This window comes from Microtus oregoni, unplaced genomic scaffold, assembly GCF_018167655.1.
Source record: "Microtus oregoni isolate MIOR12 unplaced genomic scaffold, Mior012 000016F_ref0000370, whole genome shotgun sequence".
Classification (NCBI taxonomy): domain Eukaryota; kingdom Metazoa; phylum Chordata; class Mammalia; order Rodentia; family Cricetidae; genus Microtus; species Microtus oregoni.
The window spans coordinates 41,546,098-41,560,523 of NW_024543075.1; the positions used below are offsets into that span (position 1 = coordinate 41,546,098).

The window sequence follows — 14,426 nt, forward strand, 5'->3', positions numbered from 1 at the left end:
GCTTTTCCAGAGGCAAAAGCCCTCAGAGTAGAAATGTTTTCCAGGCTCAGGCTCCTCTCCAGCCATCTCCTGAAGTTTATGTTTCCACCAGTGTTCAATCACAGCCTTTTCTGCCGCACCTGTGGGGGTCTGGAGAGATGGCTCTGTAGTAGGGTATGTCTTCCTCTTCCAGAGGACCCGAGTTCCATCCTCAGCGGCCATGTAAGGCAGCTCTCACCTGCCTGGAACTTCAGCACCAGAGGATCTGATGCCTCTGGCCTCTTCACTCACACAAACCCGTACGTATACATGATTGAAAATAAAATCTTTTTCTTATTGTTTTTTTTGAGACAGGGTTTCTCTGTGTAATGGCCCTGATTGTCCTGGAACTCACTCTGTAGACCAGGCTGGCCTTGAACTCACAAAGATCCGCCTGCCTCTACCTCCTGAGTGCTGGGACTAAAGACTAAAGGTTGTGTGCCACCACGGCCCGGCTCTAAAAATATAATCTTAAAAACAGGGAAACCAAACCAAACCTTAGAGTTGAGGGGTGGTGTGTAGATAGATAGGTCCTTCTATGCACAGGTGCACCTTCCATTCTCCCTTGGTACCCTGGTCCATGGCTGTTTTTCAAGGGCTCCCTCAAGGACACAAATTATCTCAACACAGTGGTCTGGTAGAAGTGTAATCAGAACCAATGTAACTGAAAATCTCCCAGCATCTACATTTTCATTACAATAAGCGGGGAGTGGTGGCTCATGAACACTTTGGAGGCAGACGGATCTGGATCTCAGCCTGATCTACAGAGTGAGTTCCAGGATGGCCAGGGCTACAAAGAAACCCTGTCTCATAAAAACAAAAATACAATGGAAGCTTCATGTGGCGGCTCATGCCTGTAACAGCAGCAGTTGGAAGGCTGAGGAAGGAGGAAGCCCACCACCAGGGTTTTGAGGCTAGCCTACGCTACGTGGTTAATTTTGGGATAACCTGTGCAACAGAGTAAGAAGAATCTATCTCAAAACAAACAGTTGAAGTAAGTAAGCTTTATTTAAAACAATATATCCAAAATATCAACATTGTAATACAGTTGTTAGTGCAATTATTTTGTATTGCTTTTATGGAAATCCACTTACAGTACATCTGAGAGTGCTCCAAAGTCACTCCTGGCCCTTGGCTGCAGCATCAGCTGCCCCCAGCAGGGATTTCTCCCCTCACATCTACAACTTTTTTAACTGGGAACTTGAACCTGAGCACAAGTAAGCACTCTGAGGTGAGAAGAAGAGGTAGTATAAACCTGTAAACATAGTAGCTTGGGATGCCAAGGCAAGCTTAAGGTCAGCCTGGAATCGATTGCGAGTTCGAGGCCAGCCTGGGTAACCTGGTAAGACCCCGTGTCAAAAGAAACAATAACAAAAAACAAACAAAAAACTCGGGTTGTCAAGCTAGGATGCCAGCCTGACGTAAGAAGCCCTGAGTTCAATCCTGAGCTCTACAACAGAAAGGGGAGGTGTTGTATGTCACCATGGCTGATTTAACAGAGAGGACTGGCCAATAGCTAGGCAGGTCTGCTGGGGACAGAGAGGACTGGCGAAGAAGGCAGAGCAGCCTCCAGATGGAGAGGAAGCAGTATGGCAAGTACAGAGTAAAGGTAACCGAGCCGCGTAAGAGTGATTAAGTTATAAGAACTAGTTAATAGTCTAAGCTAAGGCCGAGCGCTCATAAAAAGTCTCCGTGTCATTTTTTGTGAACTGATGTCTCAGAGAAAAAACTGTTTACTGAGAAGAGCCGCTGGAGGCCCGAACACATCACTGTGAAGTGGCTACCTCCATTTCTGCCTCCTCTGATATCATAACTGGCTTTGGGAGATTGTTATCTTCTCCCTTTCAGGCACATTTTCTGATTTTGATCACTACTCTTAAAATCTTAAGATGAAGGCTATTTATTATGAAAGCAAAAGCTACAATCTCTTCTTGATGCCATCAAGACTAAAGTGGTTAGAAGATTATTTTTTTTAATCAATAGTTAGTTTGGTTTTGTTGTTGTTGTTATTATTTATGAATGGAGAATTTGGTTTAAGCACCCAAATCCTATATATACATATATAATTGCCTTGTCCATTACTATATTTTGTATAACTTGACAGATACTACAAGAATGCAAAATTCGAGGCAATTTTGTTTATAAATATAGGCAAAAACGGAACCTAAACAACGAGTCAGCAAAAATAAAGTATTGAATATAACACATAATAACGGTTTACTTAGGAATCAGTGGTGGACTCAACAACTGAGACAAATCAATGTAGCTGGCCCAGGAACAGAAGAAAAAAAGACATACACTTACCTCAGTGATTACAGAAGAAAAAAATCTACCAAACTCAATGTTTACTATAAAACTTCTAATTTATACAGAATGTTTTACATTCCACCACAGATATCAGTTAAAAAAAAAAAGTCATCAAATACTCTGCTTGGCCAGGTGTTGTGAGACAGATTTGTAATCCGTGTTTGGGAGCAGAAGCAGAAGGACTAAGCGTGTGTGGCTAGCCGGGGCTATTTATGGCTACCATGTTTCGAACAACACCAGAGCAAAAACATAGGTAGGTTATCAGGACTTGGGAGGTAGACACAGGATAATCAGTTCAGGGTCATTATCAATTACACAGAGAACAGGCCGGGCAATAGCCTGCTTCAAAACTAACAAAACCCAACAAATCAAAAGTCAACACTTGCTAGGCGGGCCTTGGTGGCGCACACCTTTAATTCAAGATCCATCAAAAGTATTCATAGGAGCAGTGGGAGGCTATCCTACAAGAACAGAGGCTCAGAGAAGAAACCCGTGTGTTCCAAGGAGTCTGCTCATGTGTGGGCAGGGGCACCAGACTTCTCAGGAGCTCGGGCGACGCAAGGTCATTGGGACCACACAACTGCAGGGATTGAAATAGGGACAAAGGGCAGTGGGAAAGTAATACTTGGAGAAGGTGTAGATGGGCAAGCCATGGTTTGTGACATTATAGAAGGAGACAGTGCCAGCCTCATAGTCTAAGAAAACCCCTACGCGGCGAGGTGGCACTGCCATGGACAGCAGCAGGGAAGTGGCGGAGTCCTCATAGGCTCTGTATTCGTGTTTATGTTGCAGCCCAATCACCCAGTATCCGCTCCGGGGCTGATACCTGGAGTAGGAGCTCTGCTTGCTGGGATACTGGCTGAAAGAGAACGCGGGTTCCACCGGGTTACTGCATACACCCAGGATCCAAGCTGTCTTCTTGCTCACGTCCACTTCCCAGTAGTATTTTCCTGAGGAGAAGTGCTGAGAGCCCAGGACACTGCAGTCATAATGCTCTTCCAGACAGGAAGACTCGGACAGCTTGGCACCTACAAACCTCATCTGTCTCCGGTTCTTAGACAGAACAAGATTTAAATTGGCCGTCTGTGGGTTCAGCGTCACGTCCACTGGAGGAGAGGGTACAACGGCATTAGATGAGAATGGGCATACGGGTCCTGTGACTCTCAGAGGAGAGGAAGCAGATGAGAGTGGGCACACAGGTCACGTGATGTTGAGTGGAGAGGACAAAGGAAATGGTGTGTATGGGGGCGGGGGGAACGGACAGACGATGACCTAGAATTAAGTGGTAGAGGGAACATGCGAGTCTGTTGGGGAGAAGCATGTGAGAGGCTGACCATGCACCAGTTCAGAGAGGCTGTGGATTCTACTCACCCCAGTAGCTCTGGACGTCTGTCAACTCTGTAACAAGATGAGTAAAACATGTTAAAGAGAACTGAGGAGCCCTGAGAACAATGGGGATTCAGAGAAGGCGCGCACTGGTCACTCCGCGTCGCCTTCAACATCTGTGTCCCTCTGTGACTTCTTTCAGAACTGCTATTCTCCAGTACACGATCTGCCCAGTTTCTCCCCACTACAGGAGCCCCTCATCCAGACTCTCCCCAAACTCACCTCGAAAGACTCGCAGCATCTTTTCTAGGTCCGGGGCTCGGAACAAACTTCTGAGCTTGGTGGGTAGAGTTTGGGGCTTCCTCAGGGTCCAGAACTCACTCCTAGTGAGGGCACACCTTATGAGAGCTTCAGGGTGCGGTCTCCCCACCCCTCAGACCCACTGACGAACTAAAACTCTTCAACATTCTTTCCTGAGAAAAGTCAGCGCTCTGCAGAGGGCTCTCCACTGGACCAAAAGACCTGAGCTAGAAGCCAGCTGCTCACTATCTGCATTCGCTTCAGTAAAAGTGAACTTATTAAAGCCTCATTTTGTTGCTTCTCTATTGTAAATTCTATAAGGTACAAAGAGTTTCCCTTTCCTCTGTAACCTAGGGACAGCGCCCAACTGAGAACTGAAAGAACTCCAGTGGCTGTGGAGTCCTTTGCTACATCTAAAAAGGAAACAAAGTGTATAAAAATGTCAGTGCCGTATCAGAATGTTCACTGGGGGGTGCCAGAGATGCCCACACCGATCAGGAAACAACCCTGCTGCTGAGGCTAAAGGAACACCTAAAAGGAAGGTCTTGCTTCAGCTGAGTGTGTGGGCTTAGAATTCAGGGCGAGAAACCCAGGCTCACTGCCTAAGAGGCCTGAAGGTACTGGGGCCCTGGGCAACTTGAGATGTCACCTTGGTGGGATGACTTTATATATTCAATGCTACTGAAGAGATGTTGTTCTGTGTCCCAGGGCCAAAACCATTCCCCTCATGTCAGGTCTTGGTTTTTACTGGAACTGACATAAAAGGAAAATTTACACTAGGTCAGAAGACCTGGACTGGAAAGGCAGGAGAAGGGGAGAGTCACCGCTGGCATCAGAAAAGCCCATCTCAAGCCTCGGGCAGCACATGGAAGGTGATTTCCCTCAATAAACAGCCAAGAATGATGTGTATCAAGACGGCTGTGACTCGCATCAAAGGCAGGTGGAGAGGTTGGTGAAAAGGGAATTTGGTGACAATCCTGCCTCCAGCTAGTGTCCCCTTCCCATACCGAGTCTACCACCATGGATGCCAGCCTACTCCTTTATCTTTGAGATCCCTAAATTCACAGGCAATGCAACATACCCGTCTCAAAACTACCCTGCCTATGACTTTCCCCTTCCCACAGGATAACTCTACAGGGCCAAGGGAATTAACTCACATACCTTTTTGTGACGTCACTCACATCCTAGGGAGAAAAAAAGACAAATGGAGTGAAGGATTATGCCTTCTTCCCATTTTACCACCCGTCTCAAAGAACCCCCTCCTCCCAAAAAAAAAAGTATAAATGAGAACTCGGAGGAATGCCTTTGATCTTATATCTTAAGAGGTTGAAGCACAAGTATGTGTTTGAGGCCAACCTGGGTCACACAGCAAAGAGTTCTCAAAAGAGCTAAACAAATACAGCTGGGTGGTGGTGTCACAAGTCTTTAATCCCAGCACTTGGGGGGCAGAAGCAGGCAGATCTCTGTGAATCTGAGGCCAGCCTGGCCTACAGAGTGAATTCATAAACCAGGGCGGTTACATACCCTGTCTCGAAAAACCAAACAAACACTCAAAAAATAAACACACACAAAAATAAAAACAACCCCAATCAGAGCAGAGTTCTGGAGGACCCATGCACAAATTTTAAGTTCTTTCATTTTTTTGTAAGTATTATTTGTTTTTGGCAATGCTCAGGTTGGAAACCAGGACTTCACGTATGTTAGACGAATGCCCCAGCACTGAGCCATCCCCTCATCCCTGTTCGGAAAGCCATGCATGTGTAGCGCCTGTTATTTCACACAACACCCGGCTTTGCAGAATGACAGACTAACATCTACCCTTGAGACAGCCACAGGTTTTATTTTTTCGTTTGTTTGTTGTTTTTCGAGACAGAGTTTCTCTGTGTAACAGTCTTGGCTGTCCTAGAACTGTCTGTAGATCAGGCTGGTCTTGAATTCAGAGATCCTCCTGCCTTTGCCTCCCCACTGCTGGGTCTAATGGGCTGCGCCATTGCCACCCAGCATTGAGACCTCCATAAGTTTGAAATGTGGTTCACTCTCAAACTCATCCCTTAGATGAGATACATGGATGCACACACGCACACATGCATGCACGCACGCACGCACAGGGGCCTGGCCCCAAATACCTGTTAAGTATCTGCTATCACAGCGGAATTCTACTAAGGGCAGAGAAAGGCTGGGGGCACAGCCGTCTCTGATGGGAACCGCAGATGGCCTAAGGCCAGCACAGTTGCTTGACAAGGACCCAGCAGAGATGAGCTGCATGGTGGCCACCGTGTCACCTGTTGCATACTTAGGAGACTTTTAATTTGTACAATTTGGGAATATTGGATTGATGGAAAATTTATTATGAATCATTTATGCCTTCTTCTAATGTTCCCCAGCAAAGTCCTGAACATGCTACCCCTCCCACTTTAGGGAGACATCCTTATCTACTTCAAGGACTTCAATACACCTTGGAGGTTGTGACATACAGAAGGAAACCACATCTCTTTATGAGGTTATAAGAAATTTTTGAAATTTCTGTCCCTGTACTTACTCAGGACCACGACAGTCAAAACAAAATAAACTTAAAAGGTCAACAAGGTCGGGTGGGGGCTGGAGGAGCGGGCCACAGTTCGGGAATCTCTTCCCACTTCACACCCAGCCAATTACATGACGTGTACAGCAACACAGTTAGATTAGCTGAGGTCACCATGCCAGAATTTGAGTAACTGCAGCAGTTTGGGTCTGAGGATTTCCCTTGGGCACCCTGACTGAAAAATGCACTGCTAGGGACATGGCAGTCATGCCCAGACTGGCTTCAAGATTTTGTTTTGGTCTAGCATCCCTGAGACAACCAAAAGCTATCAGTCTGAGAATAGGTGGTCATATGCCCCCGATTCTTAAAAATTGGGTTAATGGGCGAATTAATAAAAATGATAACTCTGCTCACCAATGATGTCAAAACATGAGGGGAAATAATTGGAAATGATAACTCTCTTTTGTCATAGTTTATTAATGACTGAAATATGAGCAAGAAAAAACCACGTCTGAAACTAAAAATATGATCTATGTTTTGCAACAACACGAATCCCCTGCTTGAATTCTATATAAATAAAAAAGTGCTCTGGCTGCTGGTCAATCAGCGTTGCAAGGTTCTCCTGGCCGTCATGCCAGCTTCCGTCCCCTCCCCTTACATCCTTTGCTAGGTAGGATCTGTCTTCCAGGCAGGCTGGTTAAATGCCAATGCTCTAACTTCATTTCTGCACATGTTTTCTCATGAGAAGACTGAACAAAAGCATCTTACCAATTGCCATTACAAGAACAGAGACATGAGTTGTCTGGTTAGAGCTGGGGTTAGACATTTCTTCCCTGGGGACACAGGGCAAAGTTAAAGGGCTTTGGAATGCCTTATCTTGGGCGGTACTGTTGCGTTCTGGTGGGAAGGGACTAGGAGTGCTGAGAAATTCCCTACAACACACAGAAGAGTCCCTCACAGCTGACGTCTATCTGTATTAGAATGTCAGTTGTCCTGAGACTGGTTAAGGGGCCTGGAGAGCACAGGTCTTCACAATTCCAGATAAACTTCTGGGCTACTCTTCACTAGCAATCAATAACAATGGGGCATCCCTTTAGCCCTTGGCCCTCCATAGTTTAATAAAAAAGGTTAGCAGAAACATAAAGGAATCTGTTTCTTCTCCTTTCCACCACGATGGTCCTAGTGCCACACGAGATGGAAATGTCCCTGAGTCTCACCTGCAGCAGCTCCATTGTGGACCCCTGGCAGCGGTGCTCCAGGTCGGAGATGAGATCCTTTAGTGACTGGCTCTGGTAGATCAGGTCCCCCTCGGCCTTCTCTATGATGCTCAGCCCCTTCCTCTCTTCTACTTCCAGTTTCTTCAGTTCCCTCTGCTCCTCTCGGTCCAGGATGCTCCGCAGCTGCTTAAATTCGGTCTGGATCCGGTGTCTCTCAGGCTCCACCTGACTCTTTAGCACCAGAGAAGAAAAACAGGCTGCTGACTGCAGGACCAAGGGTTCTCCCTGGGGGAGGAGGGGCAGGAACAGGCTGCACACTTTCGGGGGACCTGCTCGTCTGAAAGTGGAGGAACACGGGCCTGTAGCACCTGTTCTCAGCCCTCGGCCTCAGGCTGCTCTGTCTAGGTCTGGAGATACAGTCTGTGATTCTTGGGTAGTTTAGACTCCAGGAAGCCTAGGTAGACTCTAGGTCAGCCTCTGCTTCCAATTTTGAGCCCTGAGAGTAATTATCAGGTCACAATTAACCTACCTTTTCCAGGCAGTCACTCCGGAAAGAAGATTTAGAATTATTATTATTAATTAATTAACTTATTTACTTTGAGACAGGGTCTAGCTCACTATGCTGCTCTGGATGGCCGGGTACTAGGTCTGTAGACCAGGCTGGCCTTGAACTCACACCCACCTGCCTGTCCCTGCTTTCTGTCTGGGAAGCCATTCTTTCCCACATAGTTGTCTTAAAAACCTGGGAGGGGCCAGAGAGATGGCTCAGGTGTTAAGCGCACTTCTTGTTCTTCCGTAAGGCCTGGGTTTGATGCCTAGTACCTAATGGAGGCTTACAAATATCTTTAAATCCAGTTCCCTCCTCAGGCACTAGACACACATGTGGTATTATAGTAATATATGCAGGTGAAACATCCATACACATGAAAAAAATGATAAAATAAATTGAAATTAATAAACAAACCAAAAGAAAACTGGATGGACTTTTGACATGTTACCTAACTTCCACACCAATTCCCCTGAAGAAGGAAAAGGGTCAGCCCCGTGGGATTTTTTTTTTTTTTTGGCTTTTCAAAACAGGGTTTCTCAATGTAGCCTTGGCTGCACTCACTCTGTAGACCAGGCTTGCCTCAAACTCAAGGAGATCTGCCTGCCTCTGCCTCCCAAGTGCTGAGACTAAAGGTGTGTACCACCACCACGACCAGCCATAGACCATAGACCGGGGAAGTTTTTTTTTTTTTTTCAAGACATGGTTTCTCTGTAGCTTTGGAGTCTGTCCTGGAACTAGCTCTTGTAGCCCAGGCTGGCCTTGAACTCACAGAAATACGCCTCTGCCTTCTGAGTGCTGGGATTAAAGGCGTGCACCACCACAGCCAGGAATCCAGGGGAAATTCTGTGCAGAAGGGGAAGACACTGGGGCAGGAGGCCCCGTCCTCGGCTCACGTGGTCACCTTTGTGGTCCCATATCACTTCCAGGACAATTCTACTTGCCTTCCAAGATTCCCTCTTCTCTTTGATAAGAACTTTTAGCTTCTCAGCTTCCTGCTGCTCCTTCCTCAGCTTCTTCAGAGACTCCTGGAACAGTTCCTGGAAGGAATATAGCAGGCGAAAGAGGGCTCAGGGGAAGCTTGCCTTGGCTTCAAAGAATCTTCTCTACCCAGGGAATGCAAGGGATGGATTAGACAGGAAGGCAAGAAAGAAGACAAGATAGGGAGACAGCTTCTAATACAACTTCTAAGTCAACAAAAGTCATACAAGGAAATCTGGGCTTCAGGTATAGTTCAGTTGGGAGTTTTTAACTAGCATGCAAGAAACCCTGGACATCTGTGATTACAGAACTCGAAAAGACAGACACTAGGACCAGAAGGTCAAGGTAATCTTTTAGCTCTGCGATCAACACGAGGCTAGACTGAACTACCTGGGACCTTGTCTCGGAACAGAGGAAAACAAAACAAACAAAACCTACAAAACAATTAGAGGAGAACGTGGTGTGAGGGCGAGCCCAGACCTGCTCCCACCTGGTACTCCTGAGCCACCTCCTCCATGAGGAATGTGTGGTGACCACGGTGCTCCGGAGATCGCTCACATAGCCAGCAAATTAACTTCCCATCCTCCTTGCAAAAAAGCTGGAGTTTCTCTCCATGAAGAGCACAAAGAATGACCTCTGGCTGCTTTCCCGGGCCCAACACGATCTCTTTGAGCCTCTTCACTATGGTGGCCAGGTGTCGGTTAGGCCGGAGGTTCCCAGGCTGGTAGGTGGTCTGGCACACAGGACACATGCTCTTCCCTTCTTGGTTGAGCCCTGACCTGTGACTGTACCCTGTAATGCAGGCCTGGCAGAAGCTGTGACCACAGTCTATGCTTAGGGGTTCTGTCAGGAGCTCCAAGCAGATAGGGCAGGTCACTTCCTCTCGGATGTCCTCCAGAAGCACGGACGTCATTGTAGCCGCCCTCTTGGCTCCTATCTGCCCAGCTCTGACTGCTAGACCAGACCGTTCTTGCTTGTAGAATCCAGGTAGAGAGCAAATGAAAAAAAAGCACAGGCTAAGGAAGGGGAGAGAAAGGAAAGATGCTGTTAAAGCTGAGAAGCCAGACACGAGGGGAAACAAAGGCCTCTCCCTCCAATTCCCTTTATCTGAGCTCACATCCACACCAACTTCCCCTCTTACTACAAAACTTACTGTTTCCTTCACCTCCTATAGGACAGAAAGATGAGCGGGACACTGGAGAGGTCTTATACAGAGTCCAGTCCACCCAAGAATGTTTTCAGTGTTAAACATAGTAGACACACGACTGTGCCAAAACTTTTGGATTTGCTGTTCCCATTGCAAGGGGATCCTTCATTCTGGTATCTGCACCAATGCCTTCTTCCTTGCTATCTTATCAGATGGGGCAACTGTTCTGGCACCTCTCACTGGCTTGTTTTTCTCATCATCACATGGTTATCTCTGATGGTCTGAGAGATCGGAGCCTTTTGTTTTCTGTTCACAGCTGTACCCACAGAAGGTGGCATCTGACCCTCCTTTAGTGGATGACCCTTTCTCATGAGCCTTTCCACCTCTGTCTGTCACTCCCCTATGCCTGCTCTCCAGGACCACAGCTATCTAAGCTGTGGACACATCCACTCTCCTCTGCTTCACTCAGGCCTCTAGCTCGGTGTCTTCCCAAAAAACCCAGAGACAGAAATAGCCACAACAGGCAGAGGAGACAGGTTTTACAGCTAACACGCCTCCCTCCCCCTTTACTATGTATGGATGTTTTGCCTGAATGTAGGTCTGCGTACCGTGTGCATGCCTGGTGCCCAGAGGTTAGAAGGGGGCATTAGATCTACTGGAACTGGAGTTAGAGACAGTTGTGAGCTGCCCTGTGAATGCTGAAAACCAAGTCTTAGTCCTGCCCCAAAAATGTTACTTTTATTTCAGGCAAAACTATTCTTGCAATCCACTATTTTCTTGAGAAAGTCTCTACCCACGAGAGAATTTGTGAGAAGACTAAGTGGCAAAGGAACAAGTTGTAGTCTACTCATACGATGTTATATTACGGTCGAAAGATTAAAAACTACAGGAGCTGCAGAGAGGCTCGGTGGTTAAGTGCACCGGCTGCTCCTCCAGAGGATCTGACACCCTCCTCTGGCCTCTGAGGGCACCAGGCACACTTGTGCACAGACACACATACAGGAAAATACTTATACCCATAAAACGAAATAATTAAAAAAGACAATTAGATGTGTATATCCTCCCTGGCACTGGAGCTGCATCCAGAGCCTACTGCTGGCTCTATCCCTCAAACCACACCAAACCTATTTCTGTCAGTCCGAAATGAGTTTATGCGCAGTCCTACGATCCAACACTAATCTGGGTCGAAAATGGCTCACAATACTCTGCCTTATCACCTAGGCCAGCTGTTTACATCCAGAAAAGAAAGCAACATGCGAAGACAGAAGTTAGAGACAGTCAGATTGCTTCTGACATTTGAAACTGCTTATACAGCTGCTTCTGATTGGCAGAGACTTGACTCTGTGCTGCACGGATAAACTACAATCTGTTTACTTATTAAGTTAGGTCACAGTTCACTATGTAACATGAAATCCTTAAACCAAATTCAAAACGCAGGCTGGCAGCTTTAGGCCAAGCTCAAAAGTGACAATTACATAAAGCTGCTGAGAAATGGACAAGCATTTGAAAACACATCAGCAAAGACAGACCCAAGGGTTCCAGTGGGGATGAACTGCACACCAGAACAAAGCAGCCAGGAGTGTAAAGGAAACGCTGAGGAGCCTCAGGACTTTGCTGGTTGGTACACAGCTATGGATGCCAAGCAGAGCTGTACCACGCGTGGTGAAACTCTCTGTGCAGGCCGTGAGCACTGAAAACCACCTGCCGGGATCTGGGCAGTGGTGGTACGCACCTCAATCTCAGCAGAGGCAACCCTGTGAGTTCAAGACCAGCCTGGCCTACAGGGCAAGTTCCAGGACAGGTTCCAAAGCTACCCAGAGAAACCCAGTCTCAAAAAAAAAAAAAAGATTTGTGGGGAAATTAGGATGTTTCAGAAGCACTGACCTTTGCCAAGTAGATACAGTTCAGGGCAGGAAGACGGGAAAGGAGCGCCAACACCCAGACTAAACGTGCTTGTAGGAACAGAAGCTCTGCGGGTACCAGTATGGCCTGCAGATCAAAACTCAGTGACACTGGGGTCAACGCTGGGGACTCAGACACTGAACAAGAAAGGCAAGGGGAGAAACTTGTCAACTAGGCTGGCCTTGAACTCAGAAGATTCCTCTGCCTCTGCTTCCAGAGTGCTGCGACTAAAAGTCTGTGTCACCACACCTAGCTACCGTTACTTTTTACCTTTATGCAGGCCTATTATCTGGAACTGATCTCACAGCACTCAATGGACATGAAATTAGAAAATAATTCGTTTTAAACATTTCTGAATTGGCCTTCAAAGAATCATTTGCTTATGTATTTAAAAACTTGTTGAACATCAGAAATTCCTAAAATACTACCCTGTACAGGTTTTTCTCTTCTACTTAGTGCTACAGAATCCGTTACATTCTTAAAGGATAGAACATAATTTCTGCATATGTATTAAATTTGTGGTATCTCACCTGTAAATCCTATGTTAAAAATGTTAATTTTACTGTGTTTAGACATAATAAGAGGTCACACCCTTTTAAAAAATATACTGGGGCTGGAGAGATGGCTCAGAGGTTAAGAGCATTGCCTGCTCTTCCAAAGGTCCTGAGTTCAATTCCTAGCAACCACATGGTGGCTCACCACCATCTGTAGTGGGGTCTGGTGCCCTCTTCTGGACTGCAGGCATACACACAGACAGAATGTTGTATACATAATAAATAAATAAACATAAAAAAAGCATATTTAACACCCTACTACCCACTTTCATATCTTCTGAGACTCGGCCTCATGTACCCCAGGCTGGTCAGCCACTCACTGCATAACTGAGTATAACCTTGATCTCCGGGTACCCCTGCCTCCACATCCCGAGTGCTGCTGTGATAGGTGTGCACATATATCCCACAGCATCATCCCTGCTCTTCTACCTTTCTTTGATTCTGGGACCAGGGCTTTGCATGCGCCCAGGTTCCAAGGGCAAGCACCCTTCGGTTGAGGCACATACCCCAACTTCTTAGCATATTATCTCCAAAATTGTTCTGACTGTGCATTTTCTAAAAGTTAGGCCTGGGGTTTGTCAATAGTAACGTCGTTTGAGAATTGACCACACTTACTTAGAACTCTCCCCCAGTTAGCTCTCACCAAAACTCTAGGATCCACACTTTGTATAGCTCTGCCCATGCTATATATTAAAAGTGATAACACTCAAAAGCTAAGTAACAGGCTTAGGGTACAGTGTCCAGGTGTCAGCTCCTGCAGTATAGCTGTGACTATTCATTTGGGCATGCTTTTCTCTCAGGGGACTGATGAAATAAATGTCCCTTTGCTGCGCTGGTAGGCTTAGCTCAGGGCTGTACTCATAGCTCTAAGGAGGAGGGTGAAAGCAGGAGCTCGGGTTAGCTACAAGGCAGCTGGGTTACACCTCAAAAAAAATTAAAATCAGAGTCGATAGATTTTATACCCATGCTAATAAAATACATCAATACAATACTCCGGATTTCAACAAACTCATTCATAATAAAATGCAATTTATCACCTCACTGTCCCCAGCCGCCTCAGCCAGAAGTGACTCAGGAGAGTAATGGGGCGATAGGCATCCCCAAAAAAGGTCCACAGAAGAGCACCCAGTGCCAAACTTCTGCAGAGCACATTCGGAAGCCTTTAATTAATTCCGAGGGCCAGAGGGCCTCGCTTAGGTCTTTTCCCAACTCCGCCCCAGCTGGTTTGGGCTTCCTCAGGAGAGGCTCCAGGGCTTCCAGGTCAGACTGGCTGCAGCCGGTGCGGACTGGGGCGGGGCGGGCCGAAAGGCTCATCTCCCAACTCTTCCTGGGAGAAGTGCGGCCTGCTGCGGGGGATGGGTGCGGGGTGGGGGTGGGGGAATAAACCTACTTCCTGGGGCAGCCAGGCTGGAGCTTGGAGGGGAGGGGATGCTGACCTCTGAATCCACTCAGGACCCCAAACGGGAAACTTCCAGAGTAGCTTGCTTTTGCCTCCAAAATCCAGGTTAAACGCCCGCCTTTAGCCCCTTACACAGTCTAGTCCCATTTGCAAACGTGCCTCTTCGATGCTTCCCAAACTTAAAGCTGTAGTCCCGCACAATTCCTC

At 46.9% G+C, this 14,426-nt stretch overlaps 1 protein-coding gene across 1 annotated transcript in view; it reads right to left on the reverse strand.

Moving 5' to 3' along the window:
• The window catches only part of LOC121458036 (tripartite motif-containing protein 34A-like), a 33,330-nt gene extending 23,167 nt beyond the window's left edge, over window positions 1-10,163 (reverse strand). The window contains 6 exon segments of the mRNA XM_041667154.1: window positions 3,697-3,723; window positions 3,934-4,034; window positions 5,113-5,135; window positions 7,690-7,920; window positions 9,181-9,276; window positions 9,708-10,163. Coding sequence (XP_041523088.1) covers window positions 3,697-3,723; window positions 3,934-4,034; window positions 5,113-5,135; window positions 7,690-7,920; window positions 9,181-9,276; window positions 9,708-10,130 — 901 coding nt within the window. The 5' untranslated portion in view covers window positions 10,131-10,163.
• Window positions 10,164-14,426: the final 4,263 nt, after the last annotated feature.